Below are 17366 nucleotides of genomic sequence, written 5' to 3' on the forward strand. Positions count from 1 at the left end.
AGGGTGAATCGAATCATATGAAAGATTTTTTTCTTCTGTTTTTTTCTGTCTTTTTCTCTTTTAACGTTATTTCGTCTAAGGTTGACGTTGTGACGTCAGCGTCACTGCGTGAACCTCTGTACGCAGGCGGACGTGTGTTCTGCGCGCATGTTGACGCCCACTGGCCGGGTCACGGGAGTCGACGGATGTGCGGACACGCCCTCATCTCACAGGGCCACGCCCCCGTCCGGCTGGTCTCGGCTGCCGAAGCCATTCAAACTGGATTTCTACAGCGGGGACGTGAGGACACGCCTCCACCTCCAAATGCCACGCCCGTGTCTCACATGGCCACGCCCCCAGTCCGGCCGGTCTCGGCTTCCGCAGCCATTATGACTTGCCTTCTACAGCGGGGTCGGCGGACGTGCGGACACGCCCCCATCCCAAAGACCACGCCCCCCAGTCCGGCTGGTCTCGTCTGCCGCAGCCATTCGGACTTGCCTTCTACAGCGGGGTCGGCGGACCATCAAAGCGTCCCTCAGGCGGAAGTAGATGTTGGGAGAACATTTTTTTTAGGTCCTTGACTTGCGCACTGGCTGCCAGGGTGTAGTCGGATGTAGCCTTAGCGCTTTTCCTTGGCGACTTTTTTTTTTTTTTTTGGCTCCCTCCTCCCCATGGCGGTGGTTACGGAGCGGTGAGACCGTGGAAGTTCGCGAAAGACAAGGCGAGGGGAACGCGGCCGTGAGGGGAAGAGGTCTAAAGGCTCCCGGTACCACTTTCCCCCCCCGCGCATGATTTTATTCCACGCTAGACTCGGGAAGGCTGCGTTTAAGTAAACGATATATATTTATATATAAATATATTTTTAGTTAGAGAAAGTTTTGCGAGTCCACCATGCTCCCTGCTCGAGTTTTTATCTTATTGACGTTCTGGACTGCGTGCAGCCATTGTGCCATGGACGAGTGCGAGGACGACCTGGGTCGCGCACAGCGCTGCATGCCCGAGTTCGTCAACGCCGCGTTCAACGTGACCGTGGTGGCGACCAAACACTTGCGGCTCCCCGCCCGAAGAGTACTGCGTCCAGACCGGCGTGACCGGGGTCACCAAGTCGTGCCACCTCTGCGACGCCAGGGACCGGCGGCAGCACCACAGCGCCGTGTACCTCACCGACTACAACAACCAAATGGATACCACCTGGTGGCAAAGCCAGACCATGTTAGCGGGCATCCAGTATCCGAACTCCATCAACCTGACCCTTCACCTGGGTAAGCGCCTTTCCGGCCGTGCAAAAAACCTTTTTCTGCCGCAGGACTTACTTCACGTTATTTTAGACGCTTTACGCACCACACCGAACCTTAAAAAAAAAAAAAAAAAATCAGTCGATTTAATCTCTAAATTATCAGTCATGCGCACACAAGAGCCTCCGTGTATGGGAAAAAAACTATTAAAATGTATATATGTATTTATATATTTATATGCGTGTTTGTAATTTGGGTTTTAAAATACTTTTTGTGAGCTGTAGATTATGTGGCCCCGGGCTACAAACTTTTACAGCCCGTTTTTTTTTTTTTTTTTTTTTTTTTTTTTATAAACTTTGGCCGCCCAACACGCCGTCGGCCTTTTCCGTGTATTTTTAGATTTTGTCCCGAGTCAATTTCGACTCGCGATATTTTCCATCATGCGGTTTCCCCCGCTCCTGCCCATCTTTCAAGATGGCGCCAGGCCTGTCCCACCGTCGCCCGGCGAGGTAACCGTACCTGTCCCGCCGCCTCGCCTGCGCTCCGGCGCGATTCACGAACCGAGGTGCGCGGCGTGCGTAACTGCTGCCGCTGCTGGTCCGCACGATGTACGCGCTGCCGTTCCAAAAATGACGGAAAGGTAGAAACGCTCCAAAAAGAAACAGCCATTGACAAAGTTTAAAATAACGAGTAATGAAAATGGATACTGTGCTGGTGTGAATTTGGCCATATTTTTGATTGCTTCTTTTATTAGTGCACATGCTTCCAGCTGTACTAAAATAACATGTCGGCTAATGACGAATGAAGCTTTTAAAGTGACAGACTCGGGTCTGTCAAACACAAAAAGTCCACTGGAACCTCTTGCGTGTATGTGGGTGTTCCGTCATCGACGTTGCCACCTACCAGAGTCATCTACAACATGAACGGCGTCTGCACCGGAGTTTTCACCCATTTGATGTCTTTCTAATTCCCCAAACAATATTGTTTCCTGTCAAAGTGACTAAACTTCAGAATTGTAATGTACGAAATGTTAATCTTAACTCATTCAACTTTTCATTAGTTTGAAGATATTTTAAATGTCGCCGAGCCTTAACCAACTGAGACAAGAATCTAAATTCATGTTAACGTTTTTGTGTGGGCTGGTCTTCATGGCCAAATGTAAAAGTTTCAGCACGTGTGAGACATGGGAGCGAGTGTATTCTGTTCATGCCCCGTTTATATTTTTATAATCCAAATACAACTTCGCCTGGCCCTCTTTGACTAAACGAAAAGGACAATCAAGATCTGTTGGCTGAGGACTAAACCGGGAAAAAACGTGATATCAAGCGAGGCCTAAATTCTTCCCCCAAATGTGACTATGCGTAGATCCATTTGGACCTGGTGAAGGGTGTTGTAATTCATCTGTTCGGATAGCTGGTAAAAAAAAAAACAAGTTTTCTTAAATCATTTCAAGACCATGCCTGCTGTCATTTTGCGGTGAGAGCTTTAAGGCCTTGTACTGATGAGTTCAGGTCTGTTCGGAGAGACGTTGTTTGTCTGCCCGTCTGCTTTTCTCACCCTGCAGGCCAGAGTTCAGTGATGAAATTGTTTGCATTACACGAATCATTGCATTTCTGCCTCCCTAAGCGAAACGGCACGCTAGAGTTCTCGAGTGGGAAAAACAGAGCTGGTGAGGGGGGTGGAAGCTTTATGTAGAGCCGACCAGAGGCGTTCCAAATTTAAATGACCTCCATGTTTAATATTCCCCTCTGATTGTCTCAGTTGACTTGATACGAACACACACAGAAGGGACTATTTTGTCTGGGTTTTGAGTTTTGCTCACATTTAGCTAGGTCTTTAAGTGTAACTACTATGAAGTAGTTTGTACTTAAGCATCCTTAGATGGTGGGGGGGAAACTTTATTTATTTATTTATTTTATCAATATTTGATGTGAAAGCCTGACTGGTTCCTTTCAAGTCTGCTAAATCAAAGTGACGTTGCCCTGTAATTAGCTGTGTACTCTGGTGTTGAATTGTCATCAAGCGGAGTGGACTATTTCCTTATTTCGAGGACGTGAGGTCATTGCAGACAGAAGTCTTAATTACAGTGCTTTGGGTAGTGTGTGTGAGACAGATAAAAAAAAAAAAAAAATCAAATTCTAGACCCCGGTCAGTTTGGTTGGTGGCTACGTAGTGGAAGTTTGCCGGCTTAAGTGATGAGCTTTTATTGTCGTCTTTAGCCTTTGATGGCTTTTTATCTCTCTGTTCTCTCTCTGTGGGCTGGGTTTGGGTAGGAAGCAAACATGTTCCAGCTTGACACGGGTGCAGTTGCTCACACTATAGATGGTGCTTGCAGTCTGGAGTCGGGTACATTTCCAATTCAGGCTTTTTAAATGCTGTGGGCCTCAGATGTGTCTCTAGAACCGACGCTTGTTTCGTTTTAATGGGTCATACTAACGTGACGTGAATATCAGACAGGTTTAGTTAGCAGTCTCAGAAAAACAGGCCTGTGCCAGATATCCCTCAACCGAGTTACATTTACAGCATTTATCAGACGCCCTTATCCAGAGTGACTTACAAACAGTAGTTACAGGGACAGCCCCCCCCCCTGGAGACACTCAGGGTTAAGTGTCTTGCTCAGGGACACAATGGTAGTAAGTGGGATTTGAACCTGGGACTTCTGGTTCATGTTACCCACTAGGCTACTACCACCCTCTTGTTTTATTGGTCAAGCATTTTGACATGCTTTAGGATTTTTCTGGAAATAAGTGTTTCAGTAGTTTATAACAGGGGTTTAAAATAAGTTTCCCCCCCCCAGTCAATGGTATTCTGTGCTCTCATTGGCTGTATCGCCAGTGGCTCTTTTATCTTTTTGCTTCATTTGCATTCAGTTGTCTGTAGTCTTCACGTTGCTCTTAAGCCTCATTTACTGGGTCTCCTTACTTTAATGAAAGACTGTGTAATATTTATAACAGGTGTAAAGCAGATAGAGCATTTTTGTTGCGCTGCTGGACTGTAACTGTGGTGAAATATAGTCTGGTCTTTTTGCATGTTTACAATGTTTTAGCTATATAAGTTATTTGACTTCTGTTTCGGTTGAAGTTGTAAAGTTTAACAGACCATGCATTCCACCCCCTCCCCCTAGAACCTTGACCATAAGCATTTCATAAGAAGCCTACAGTAAATCTGTATATGAAATCCTGATGTTTCCTCGATTTAGTTTGTTTTGAACGTTCTCCACATTTGCCTGAAGCCTGCCTCACTTTTTCTGCTGTACATCTGCACCTGGAACGTCCTCTGGCAAATGCGTAACACGGTGCGTGATAAGCCCTCAAATCAAGGACCTCTGGGGGTTCAGACAGTTCATTGGCAGTGGAACACTGGTCTGCCGAGCTGGGAAAGTGGCAGATTGACCAAAGAACCACCCCGGTGGCTGACGTATGGTCTAATTAATTAGTTTTCCCCCATCTTTTTAGTGTCTTTCATTTTGTTATATACCCCCCCCCCCCCCCCACCTCCACTTTTCGCTGTCCCCACTTATTTCCCCCTATCTCCTGAGCCTGTCTGCTCCTATCTGCGTTTCTGTCTGTCTCTGTTCGCTCATCTGTCTCCCCTGCAATCTCTCTCCCCCCAACCTCCCGTCCATCTCTCCTCGTGTGCCGCTGGATGTGAGATGGGAAGATGCAGCTCGGCAGTGTGGGAAAGTTTTCAAGGAAGAGAATGTTTTGCAGGCCCAAGGGTCTCCCAGGCTTTTATAACCCCCCCCACCCCCTGCTATCGAAGTCTGTGTCCGTTTTTGTAGAGGAACCAGCTGGTCTGAATTATACTGGTTGGAGATGACAATGTCAAGAGATGACAAAGTGCAAAGCAAAGCTGGCAATTTAAAAAAACATATCTTTTTTTTTTAAGGGGATAATTATTAGGCCTATGCATTGATTGAAATTATGAAGCCAAACTAATGAACTGACCATCCACAGATATGAGAGAGATTTTTTTGTTGAAAGATTGCAGATTGACATAGGAAAGAGCTGTTTTTGAGACTTGTAATTTTGTTTTTGTACTGATTCTGACACTGATAGAATAAAGCTGAAGCAACATTGCAAAATGTTAATTAGCATTTCTTTTTCCTATTTTTTTTTTTCCACTGCAAGTTGGGCACCCTTAATGGCCGTCTTTCATTGAAAGAGGAAGTGGCTTTGGCCCGTTTACAACACTCGGAATTGTATGGTCAATCAGACCACCCAATGAGCGCCAACTCCAAGACTCTGTCCCTCATCTCCTGGTGATAAAGCCTTTGTCAGCTGCTGATCCCTGCCAATGTGACCAAACACTTGTAGAGAGAAGTCCCAGCGGGGTGTTTGTTGGCACACGGAGCTCTGCTTACTTGTTTGGTGTAGGGGGGCGATGTGTCCATGTGCTAGTTTCAGAAAATACAGCATCCATACATACAGCGCCCAGTCCGTAACTGATAACCGAACGTAAACTGCTACATCCGCCCCCTTGTAAGTGGAATCCCCATACATTTTTACACTAGTTAGGTTAAAGAATCCCTTTTTGTGCAATTACAATGGTGGTCCCTGGTCTTATGCTTGGGATAGGCAAGTTTATTATCTATTTTTTTAGTCTCTAGAGTCTAGATAGATAGCTTTCATGTCTTTAAATCAGTGTGCACTGTGAATGCTGTTATCACATTAAGAAAGTGTAGCAGTACTCATTGGGCATATTCTCAATGGTAAGCTTCATAAAGCTTTTTGGGTTGAAATCAGTGTTCTTAATGTATTAAGAACCACGTGCCTGAAGGGCAGTAACATGGACCTCGCAGGCTTCCTCACAGTTTGTTTCCAGGTCTTTTCACACGCTCCTAGGAGGGGCAGGAAATCCAGGAGTCGCTTATTTTGGGAGCCTCTTGAATGCGCAGAGGCTTAGAAGGAGCCATTTTCCCCCTGCCTTGCCTTCAATTAGCAGCTCTTATCTTGTTTGAGTTTGTCCCTCCCCGTGGTAAAGCTTCTCATGCTGCCCTTTCAGACCCACCTTTCACCTGCAGGCCATGAAGCTCAGGGGAGTTCTGTGGGAGAGGCTTTACAGAGGCTCAGACTCCCACTCAGGTGCAGGGGTGACCCCCTTTTTAAATCATTTCATTTGGCCTTTTGAGATGTTTTGAGAAACAGTCAAATAAACCAGACATCAAATAATTTATAAAGTGGTGCTCAAGGATTATGGTGGAGTCTACTATAACTGAATATAGTCTTGCATGCTGTGGAAAGTTGCACTGCAGTGATGTCAGATTGATGACCAATGACCTTCACCAACCTCAGCTGTTTTTAAAGGACATTTTGTGGGTTTGCTTGTTGACCTCACATTCTGATTCCCCTGATTACCATTTTTTTCCATCACGCTTGCTTCACAAGCGTATTTGGTGTCAGAGCTTCTCACTTATTTTTTTTTTTTTTCCCTAAACAGAGACTTCAAAGCCACCAGGTTGAGAAGTGTAAAGGATCCCTTCTGTCCTGTGCCCCAACTGTCATTGTCCAAATACAGCTGTTTTCACACACAAACACCCATTTCACACGACACTCAGCTCCCCCTCCAAAAATGTGATTACCTCACAGCAGGACACTGTCTGCATTCTCACTGCGTCTCATTTTTCCTTCTCACCTCTTTGTCTTGTAAGTTATGAGCTGGTGAGATGAAAAATGTACCCTGAAGTTATATGGTTCTCCCTTGGGCATGGATGACTACACCTGCTTATTGCGTCAAGAATTTTTTTTTTTCTTCCCCGGTTCCCCGGCTCCTCTTCCTGGAAACTGAATCTTTCTGGACTTAGAACATAGATTTCACACAGAGGGTTCTTAAAAGTTTACACGCCCTACGAATTGTGGATAGTTTTTTACACAGAAAATTCAAGCACGTGCCATCATTAGTATTAAAAAGAGGAGGAGAATGAGGGGTGTTGCGCAGGCCGCTGCTTTACAGCAGGCTTATCTCTTGACGTTTTTAACCATTATCAGCCAGTTTGCTGAGGACGCCATGGTCGAGTAGCTCATGTGACTGAGGGACAACTTGTTACCTGGTGTTAAGACAACAGTGGGACGTAGACTAAAGAAACATTCATTGACTTTGAGTCCAGTTTCTCCCCCGCCCTGCAATGTTTGAGTTTGTGGTGCCGATCACTGAATACCACATTGTTTCCCAACTCTTTATCCCTGCTCAAGAATTAAGGAAAAGGTAAAAGCACTACTACACTCAATGGGGAAATATGTGTGAGCGTTAATACGTTCCTATGTGCTAAAACGTCCTATTAATGTCCCTTGTGTTGCCTGTTTGGGATTGGGATTTGGGATTCATCATTCACCGTCCCAGCCTGCGGGATGTGAACGATGACCTTTGATTTTCAGCCTTGAAAGTCACCTTTCTGCAGTTGTCCCAAGCGTATGACTAAAGCACTTTTGCAATGGTGAGAGATAAAGCCATCAAGTACAATCTACATTTTAAGGACCATTTGATCATGTATTTAAATACAGAGTATTGTTCATGTCAAATCGTGTGTTCCAATGTATAGTTAATTGGTTAGAAATGTTTGCAGTGGTGCCCTGGCGGGTAATAAAACGGACCCATATTCGGAAGGTTGGCGGTTCAAATCCCACACACTGCTCCCCAGTCGCCTGTCATGGCTGCCCACTGCTCACCAAGGTAATGGGTTAAATGCAGAGGCCACATTTCACTGGGTGCTTGTGCTGCAGAGTGTCACATGTGACAACTAACCAATCACATCACTTGATCACTCACAGTATAAAAATATTTAATCAACATTGGAACGTTAGTTTCCATTTGATCATTCTGTTACACGTTGCTTACGTTTGTCGAACCATTCCCTGATTTTTTTCATCTTTCCTTGCTTGTTTATATTATTACAATCCTTTTTCATTGAATGAAATGCTTTAAAGGCAACTCTGCTCACATGCCGAATTGCCTGCTTGAATTGTTCCTCAGTCACCATGTTTACTTTGTCAACAGGGTTTACACGCAGTTGTCTGCCTAAATGTGCTCCGCATTAGTCAACGAAAGACGATTCTCTGTGGAAAGATCATGCTCTTCAAATAGCAGCGTGGGCCTTTTCCCTTCAGACCTTTCAATAGAGCGAACATCGTTCTGGCCTCCACCCCCCCTCACCAGAGGATCTTCTAGTAAATAAACCCCCTACTTGATGGCTTCCTTTGCCGAAGCAGTTAAAACAACAAACTTGCCCTGTTCCCATCGCTCTATAACCCTTTCCAACAGGGAATGGGGAGAACCAAACGTCCACTCGTCGTGTTTTTTTCATTCCGATATTGTTCATCCGTGCAGCGAGCTTCATTGCTTCCCTTGCATTAGCAGGGAACTGGCACATGTCCCGACAATCTATGGATGCTGATTCGTCACTGGGTGTACAAACACACTTAAGAGTGTGCCTCAAAGAAATAGTCATGTCAATCATGCGGGTAAGGAAGCGGACCTGTAATCGGAAGGTTGCCGGTGGCTCGAATCCAAGTGGCACCGTGGCAGTGTGGGATTTGAGCCACCGGCAACCTTCCGATTACAGGTCCGCTTCCTTACCCGCTAGGCCAACCACTGCCCCAAAGCTTAAAGGCAAGGTCCAGAGTGCGAACCACTGCACATGCGCGAGTGCTAGTCATAATAAAATAATGTCATTCATAATCTCCGTGGACAGGGTCTAAAATGAGCGCATCACGGCACTGTTCGAAATGCAGAATATATTGGACAGCTAATCCTAATTTCGACACGGCCAAGACTGGTGCTAGAGCGTTCAGAACCATGGCCGGTGGTTTTAAACTTGTCCGTGTCTCATGCCCTTGGCATTAAAGTCTATAAACACCAAATTATTTTAGGTGTTTGGTCTAGCCCAGAACCCAGTGTGTCTGTAGGCCATAATTTTAGTCTGAGTGGTTTGTCCCTGCACTACACATAACACAAAGCAGCAATCAGGATAAGATGATTTTTTTTTTAAATTTGTTGAGTAAACCTTTCACTATATGGTGTGACCGACTATGTTTAGCGGTTTGCAAAAGCTTGAAAGGTGCACATCAACTTTTTGAGCCATTGTGTAAAACCCAAGTCTGTGAGCAAAGTTCGGTTTCACAAGATCTGTCTTGTGTCCAAATCTGCTTGAATTGTAAAGATTGTAAGCAGCAGGGGAAGGAAGTCCATGCCTTCTATCCAGTCCCAAGTCCCACAGTGGGGTCTGTTTATAATTCATTGGCTGGGTCAGGATGTGTATCGTGTCTGATCGTTTTTGTTGAGTTTACAGCAGGTCACTTGGATTTTCCAGGCCTGGGGAGCCGCTGGATGTAATCCGATTCCTCGCAGTTACATCCTTTGTCTTCGCTGGCCAAACAAGGTCTCTTCCTGTGGAGGTTCATGAGCAAATTCTTCGCTTTGTTGTGACATTCTTTCTGTTTTTGTGCAGGCCGACCACTTAACATCGCTCATGGTTCGGTCGGGCAGGTGAAGCTCGGCCACGTTTGGGTGCTCCCTAAGAAATACATTTTCCCTGACTGCAGATCAAAGTAATTTGAGCAGATTTGGACATGTGCTTTCTATAGAACAACCTGTGCATTCCTGTAATCCGAAGAGCAGCAGCCTTCATTTCTTCTGGTCCGTCACTAAATGGATCAGTGTGTGGTTGGTATTTTAGAGTGTAATGGTTTATTTGTACTTTGTGCTATGCTTTGCTATTGAGAACATATACTTATTAATGTCTTTCCACAGAAGGGGGATGTCACTTGAAATGAGGCTTTGACCCGTTTGTAGTCGTGGAACACCCTATTCCGATTCTGTCGTCTATCGGGCTCCAAGAGCCAAATGCCAATATAAGAACTAATTGATTAGTTTTGACTACTGCAACTAATCGCTTAATTTTATGAAAGCCTAATATAAAGTATTTCTAAATGAATAAAACATTGCCTGATCTATTTCTCGCCTTTTTTCCCCCTCCATTAACTATTCGATGTCGATCGAATGTGTGTTTAGTTATTACAGCTCTTAAAAACCAGAAAAAAAAGAACTTTGTAAAGCTGTATACGTCTTGTGACAAATGAGCTAGTCACGCTCCCAAGGGCGCATCAGTGTTCAGCGTCCAACTTGCCTCTTAAACTCTGATCACTTTTTGACCAGTGTTTGATGGGCTGTATAAGCTGTCTTTTAAGCATTTTCAGTAGAAATGGGTCCCATCAAAGAAGCCTTCGTGTGTGTGTGTGTTTGTGTGTGTATGTGTGACTGTCAGGGTCCTATCTTTAGATCTGAGTTCTACAACTCCCCACCTCCACCCCCAACTCCAATCTCCTGCCCACCCTGTCCAAGCTCTGCAACCTCACAAAACCCCTTTGTCTTCTTTTCTTTACACAGGGGAGGGGTTATCCACTGACTGGATTAGTCTTTTTGTTTGGCCGCCCCATCTCTCCCCCCACCCTCGCATCTACGGTCTCTTCACTTTTTTTCGTTTGCCCTTAACTGCTTCTCTTGTTGGTTTCCTCATCACCTCTGTTATGTGCAAGTTTGAATTTTTCCCGGTTTGTCCTTTTTCTCCGGTTGCCGTGTATAGCTGCCAGCCGAAGCTCTTTGTGGGGAGACGGTTCACTCCTCTGCATTTGTACTCTTTAACGGCTGTGTAAAAAGCTTAACCACAGCCTCTGTTTGCTGTCCATTCATCAGTGTTTACTTTGAAGTTGAAACTTAACATTCCTTCTGTTTGGAGCTAATTGAAAGGCCAGTGACAGGTTGAGGAGGGTTGGGGTGGCGGGCTCCCAAAGCTTGTTGAATCGAGGACTGCGGCGTCTCTGTCAAACTCTGTCACCAGGCTGGTGTTCTCAACCCCTTCTGCCTCCGGCCATTAGTCTGTGAGAGAGGGGGAGTAAAGCTTTTTTTTTTATATTCTGGGGTCCTCTTCCTACTTGCCTCTTCAAAGGAGCGTTCTGTATATTACCTGTAATACATTATTATATACATACGTACATGTATATGTTCAACTGAACCAAAACACAGTTCTGGCCTTGACTTGGAGGCATCTGCATCTGTTTTCAGATAAGACTAACCAGACGGTGTAACATGCACCTCGATGGCAAAAAAAGTATAGCAAAATTGGCCAATTCACCGCTCCATATTTTGCCAATTTGCCGCCAGCTAAGCTTTTGACATAATTGCTCAACAAATTGCTGTCTTAGCGGACATGCGTACAATCGACTTCTCTCCCATGCATGTATACTGGGCTAGTTAAATGGTATAACCATAGCCCTACGAAACTGCCTGGAAACACACAGCCTGCCGTGTTTCCAATAAATCTATCCCTCCTCTTGTTGCGATTTAGGCTGTTCACAAGGCTCTTACAATGCAGGGACTTAGGAGTTTTTTTTTATTTTATTTTTTTTATTAATGAGACAAAACATGTAAGCACTGAACAGTAAACAGTTATACATTATTATTTGGCTTAACCCCAAGCCAAAAATTGTGGTAAGTAATAGAACTTTAATATGAAAGAGAAGAAAATAAATGTATTAATGGATAAATATAAAACAAAATTTAATACTTATAAAATATGATATGTAAGCATGAGCAGTACATATGTATAAGAGATGGCGTCCTCATACCACATTTATCACAGCATGAGGATATGTCTAGATAAATATGTGATAGTTTAACTAATGGGTTCGATGCAGCACCTTAAACTGTAACAATGAAGGGCACAGAAAGATCAAGTGTCCTCAATTAAGGTTCATGTCCTACTCCTAAGCTGCTGTTATTTCTTGTGAAGAGGGGTGTCATAGATGATCGATATTAAACCCTTATGAATCTGGTGTAGCCTAAGTAAAGAGTCTGGCTCATCCGGGAAATTAGTTATCTTAGATCGGAGGAAGTGTCATATCTGTAAATACCTGAAAAGGTGAGTGTTTGAAAGGTTAAACTTCACAGAGAGCTGTGCAAAGGATGCAAAGCTGTTATCAATGAAAAGATCTGTCTCTCTTACCCAGTCAGTAAACACTGGGTCTGAAAGAGATGGGGTGTGAGTAGGATTTTGTGTAATTGGCGCTTACTAAAGAAAAATCCAGCAAAACCGAACCATTTGGCGTTTTTAAGAAATCCTGTTATTTCAAGACATTTGTGAATGAACAATTTAGATGCAATATATTACATTTTGAAATAATGACTCACCTATGAACCTGAAGACCACAGATTCACAGGTTCAAACCCCACTTACTGCCATTGTGTCCCTGAGCAAGACACTTAACCCTGAGTGTCTCCGGGGGGACTGTCCCTGTAACTACTGATTGTAAGTCGCTCTGGATAAGGGCGTCTGATGAATGCCGTGAATGTAAACATGCAGAGCACTTTGCTCTGATGAAGAACATGTTAGTTTCTTCAAATAGTTTGAGTTGTGCCCCACAGAACTCTAACTCTAACAGATTTCACTAACCAGTTAGTTTTTTTTATTTTTTTTTTAATAAAAATTATTTTTCCACCGGAATTCCACTAGAATCCTAGTGTTAAATTTGGCCTTCAGAACCTAAGTGACAGTGTTGAAATGTTGTAAAGCCCTTGTCATTATGAGTACAGGTGGAAGTGAACTTCCTGAAGACTCTCCATTGCATCCTTAATTGCACAGCAGGATTTAGGCTTGGGTTTATGAGCTTTCCAGCACATGCTGCTACAGCTTTCTTCAGCAAACAGGTCTTTTAAGAGCGGAAATTCACAATGATCTTATATAAACTTGTGTTATGCTTGAGGAAACGTGCCAAATGTTCCTTTTGCCCTTGATATATGAGCTGTGAAGTACGTTGGATTGGACTTAGTCCATTATGTCAACTGGCCAAAGTAAAGCCAGGAAATGCTGATGGTGTACACTTACCACAGTACAGGCCTGTGATATGTAGCTTGTGCCGGTATGTTTTGGTAAAAGATGAGTACATATATTCATTATAGTCTTGAAATGCACTACACTAAATCTAAATGCTTAGTAAATGCTATAAATTGCTGTTTAAATTGTAAATTTGTACATATATACAGATACATATTTGTTATTTTTTGTGATTCTTTTACCTTCTACTTCTGTCCATTTTCTGCCGTAACAAGTGCAATTTCCCACTTGTGGGACTAATAAAGGTTTATCTTATCTTATCTTAAATTCTAGGTTTACTAGGTTACCAATAAAGTTGCCATCTAAGATTTTTAGGTCCAGGATGGTGGTGGTCTGACTTTCCAATGAAAGTCTGTCTTCAGGGGGTGTTCCAATTGAATTTTTTCTGATTGGGAGAAATTAGTACTGTAATTCCAACTAATTTGCACTCTGAGTTTGTGGTGGGTTCAAATAAAGGTCCCCCGGTATTTTCAACTTTATTTACTATTGGGCGCCTTTTTGTGTTCTTAGAGTATAGATATTTACTATCTGTTGACAAGCATGCAACTGCAGACTTGCCTGGGGACAGTGCATTAAGTATATTATACCTTATGGAGCCCTAACATCTGGATGAATCCCTGTGGTCCTGTATTGTGCTTGTGGCTATACAGGAAGCCACTGAAGAGTGAAGTAATCAGCCATATTTTATATCTTGAACAAGTACAGCGTGTGTTAGCCTTCATGGCCTTTGCAACTGTAATTATTGCCTTGCTTATTGGCTCAACGGCAGTTCACCAAGACTGAACGTGTGACGGGCCACGCTGCTTGATAAGCCGCCCTTTAGCCGTCTCTGTGCCCACTTTTCCCCTGTACTCACCGCAACTGTTTTAGCCAAAGCAGCTGCCGAGTGAGTCTGCAGCCATTTCTTTATCTGCGCGCCATATTTAGCCTTCGTCTGGCCGGCAGTCTCCTACTCGCAAGCGGTCTGCGTGCTCAGGTTCGTATTAATTAGCGTTTTTTGAATACTTTCCTAAGCTCCCAGTAAGCTGCCTAAACCGGTAGGCTGTCATCGTTATGTTCAGGAAAAAAGACGAAAGAGAAAAGATGAGCTCTATGTATAACTCTTGCTTGCCTTGCGGTGATTGAGTTGTGTGCTCAACCCCAAATCGGATCTCTTTGCCTTTTTGTGTCACACACTCCTACTATATATTGGCCTGATTCTGAATGCACCACAAAGCTCTGGATGAACCTGGATGTTCTCTTCCAGTTCTTTTCAGATTAGTTGCTGCTCACAGTAGAGTGGCTGAGCTTCATTGACCAATGAAACAGCAAAATCCAGTCACAAAATATACAGTTATATACACACACATACATTCTTCCTGGATTAAAGTGAGTAAAGTACAACACCACATTTTATTAAATCAAGCATAACTTGAAATGTTTCCCTGAAATCTAAAACGCATCTGAGATGTAGACGTTTATCTCGTGAAAGGTCTTGTTAAACTCAGCAATTCATCATAATGTCGCACTGAAGGTGTCTGAGATAGCAAGGGGGAGGTTTCCATGGATGTGTAGGTGTGACCCATTTCTCCGGCGCTTGGAAAAATACAGATTCCGTTCAAATTGAAGACTCAAACAGTATTTTACAGATTAGCGCTACATCTTCAGCATAATCTGCCTGGGTGGCACAGGAATTATATCGTTCTAAATTCCTCTTGCCCCGTTGCTAAAGTGGTTTTCCGAAAATGCAGACCCCGGCCTCCTGCCTCTTATACCCGGTAGATGCGGGTTTAGACTAAACAAGGACAAATTCAAACGATGCACTGATGTAAATCTACCTGTTTGAAAGTCAACAAAGTAAAGAAAGATCAGAGACTGCTGCTCTTCAAATTTCAGATTTTGTCTATTAGTATAAAGAGATGTCTGCGTGCTTCTTATCTGTGCCAGAGAACATCTTTTGAAAAGAATTTATTTTTGTAGCATATGTATCTTGTTTTTGTCGTCATTTAAAGACTGAGTAAGGGTAGTAGGGATTGATCTTCCTGGAATATTTCATCCATCTCTTGTTCGTGCTTCATATAACTCTTTGACTGTTCCTCGTCCCTTTTCAGGAAATGCGGGTTTTCCATAATATGGGTGGGAGTATGTTTTACAACATGATTAAAATGCCGCTCCAGTCCAAACGCTCCAAGGTCACCCGTGGTGCGAGGTGGAATCGGAGCGAGAGCACGTGAACGGGGCCTTTCAATAAATCCCAAGTTCTTCCCTCACACATGCTCTGACCTCTGTTGATGGCCATATTGAACATATTGGACGCGTTGCCACGAGCGTAAGCGTCACGTTTTCCGCAGTGTTATCCATTGAGTATTCAGCAGTATGCATTATTACACTGGCAGAGGTGGCCAATGAGGATGTATTCTGTTGCTTCTTTCCAGAGTTTAAGCAAATTTACATGGGTAATAGTGATCGTAAGAATGTCAGTTGTCTTATGCTCTGTAGGGGGGCAGTGGTTGGCCTAGCGGTTAAGGAAACGGACCCAAAATCTGAAGGTTGCTGGTTCGACAAAACCGTCAAGGTGCCACTGATCAAACAGTCCCTGGGTGCCTTTTGTGACTGCCCACTGCTCACCAAGGTGATTGGTTAAATGCAAAGGACTCATTTCGATGTATTTCACAATGACAAACACTTCACTTTCAGGTGCTCTTGAGTATGGTACTGTCCCCACGCTGCTCCCCAGATGCCTTTCATGGCTGTCCACTGCTCAATAAGGATGATGGTTAAATGCAGGGGACACAGTTCAATGTGTACAATGACGTTCAATAAAGGGAAAAGAAATCAAACTTCACCACAATATGCCTAAAACTTGCCAATGGGTGCAGGTAAATTTTTTTTTTTTTTTCCCGTGTAATAGCAACCAATTGTAATTTCATCCCAATCCCAATCTTGACTGGAAACATTTGCACACCACACCACCACAAGATGGTGAAACTACTTAATCCATTAACTGAAGGTGGCGGCTGTTTTTTTGCTGACGTGAGCTGATTACTCATTTTAACCTGGCCTACTATGGGATCCTGTCCGCGTTTTTTAAGACACAACAAAGACTCAACTCCAGACACCAGATTTGAGATTTAGGTGTAGCAGGAGCCGGTGATTTTTGTATTGTTTTGTGTCGATTAAAAAACGCAGGTCCCTTCCACGCCCCACCCGCCCCGCCCGTTGACACCTGAGCATGTGCGGCTTTTCATTGTCCTGGAGCAGAGGTGTTGGTTTGCTTTTTTTTTCAGGAAATGGTGGGATTCCTTAGGCGCAGGATTTTCCTTATTACAGAGGCTGCAAACATGCTTCTCTGAAAGATGGAGGAAGACGTGCTACGCAGACATGCAGATGCTTGCAGTGTAATTTTAGCCTGTTGTCATTGTGGAATGATCTGTGTGTGTGTGTGTGTGGTGGAAGGAAGCTAATGGAAAGTAAAAAAGGCGCCTGAAGAGTGGTAAACATAATTATGGAGTAGGTGCTGTGATGAGAGTTCTGATTTCCACACGTGTCTGCAGAACGGTGAAACACGATTCTTGCCATCCTTTTGCTTGGGCTTTCCTCGACGATGCTGTCGGCAGTGACACCTGACCCATACACCCTAGTGCATCGCACAACCGCTGTTTTCATTAGGCCTGACAGTCATATGCATATGAGCTCATGCTCCAGCTGAAGCACCCTGAATTAGTGCATCAGCCATTTCTTCCAACAGTGAAATCATAGCAGTTAAAGGCTGCCATCAGATTTGCTGCTTTACGTGCTGATGTTCGCCTCAGGTAGAGTTTTTGCAGACCAGTAATCATGTACTGAATTGAATTATCAGCTATTTGATTCAGATTTTGTTAAAATAAGTTCTGAATTTCATAATTCAGTTGAATGAACATAACAGCTGACCGTTACAAATCCTGGATAAAAGTAGAAGTAGCAGCAAAGTACATCAAACAATCCAAACATGAATATAAATACAAAATAACTTTGTAGAAAATATGAAAATAAAACCTAGATAAATTAGACTTGTTGTTTTTTTTTTTTTTTTTTACTAAATATGAAATAGATTTCTAAAAAGGATGTGATTCATCAGGCCGCAGAGTCAAAGACGATGATGCACACATTGCGGAAAAGGCTCCTTAAAATACCCTCAGCCCCCCAGCACCGGCGGCACTATTTGAGGCGGAGGGCCGGACGTCATTTTTGCCGCTGCGCCTGTGAGTGTTGATGCAGCTGTTCTATGTCTGCACTCCATGTTAAAACAC

At 43.8% G+C, this 17366-nt stretch overlaps 1 protein-coding gene across 1 annotated transcript in view; it reads left to right on the top strand.

Moving 5' to 3' along the window:
- Window positions 1–453: 453 nt before the first annotated feature.
- Window positions 454–17366, top strand: part of lamc1 (laminin, gamma 1) — a 47168-nt gene continuing 30255 nt past the window's right edge. Inside the window, 2 exon segments of the mRNA XM_028975785.1 lie at window positions 454–1020; window positions 1022–1241. Coding sequence (XP_028831618.1) covers window positions 871–1020; window positions 1022–1241 — 370 coding nt within the window. The 5' untranslated portion in view covers window positions 454–870.

Source organism: Denticeps clupeoides, chromosome 4 (assembly GCF_900700375.1).
Source record: "Denticeps clupeoides chromosome 4, fDenClu1.1, whole genome shotgun sequence".
In the NCBI taxonomy this organism is placed as follows: Eukaryota; Metazoa; Chordata; class Actinopteri; order Clupeiformes; family Denticipitidae; genus Denticeps; species Denticeps clupeoides.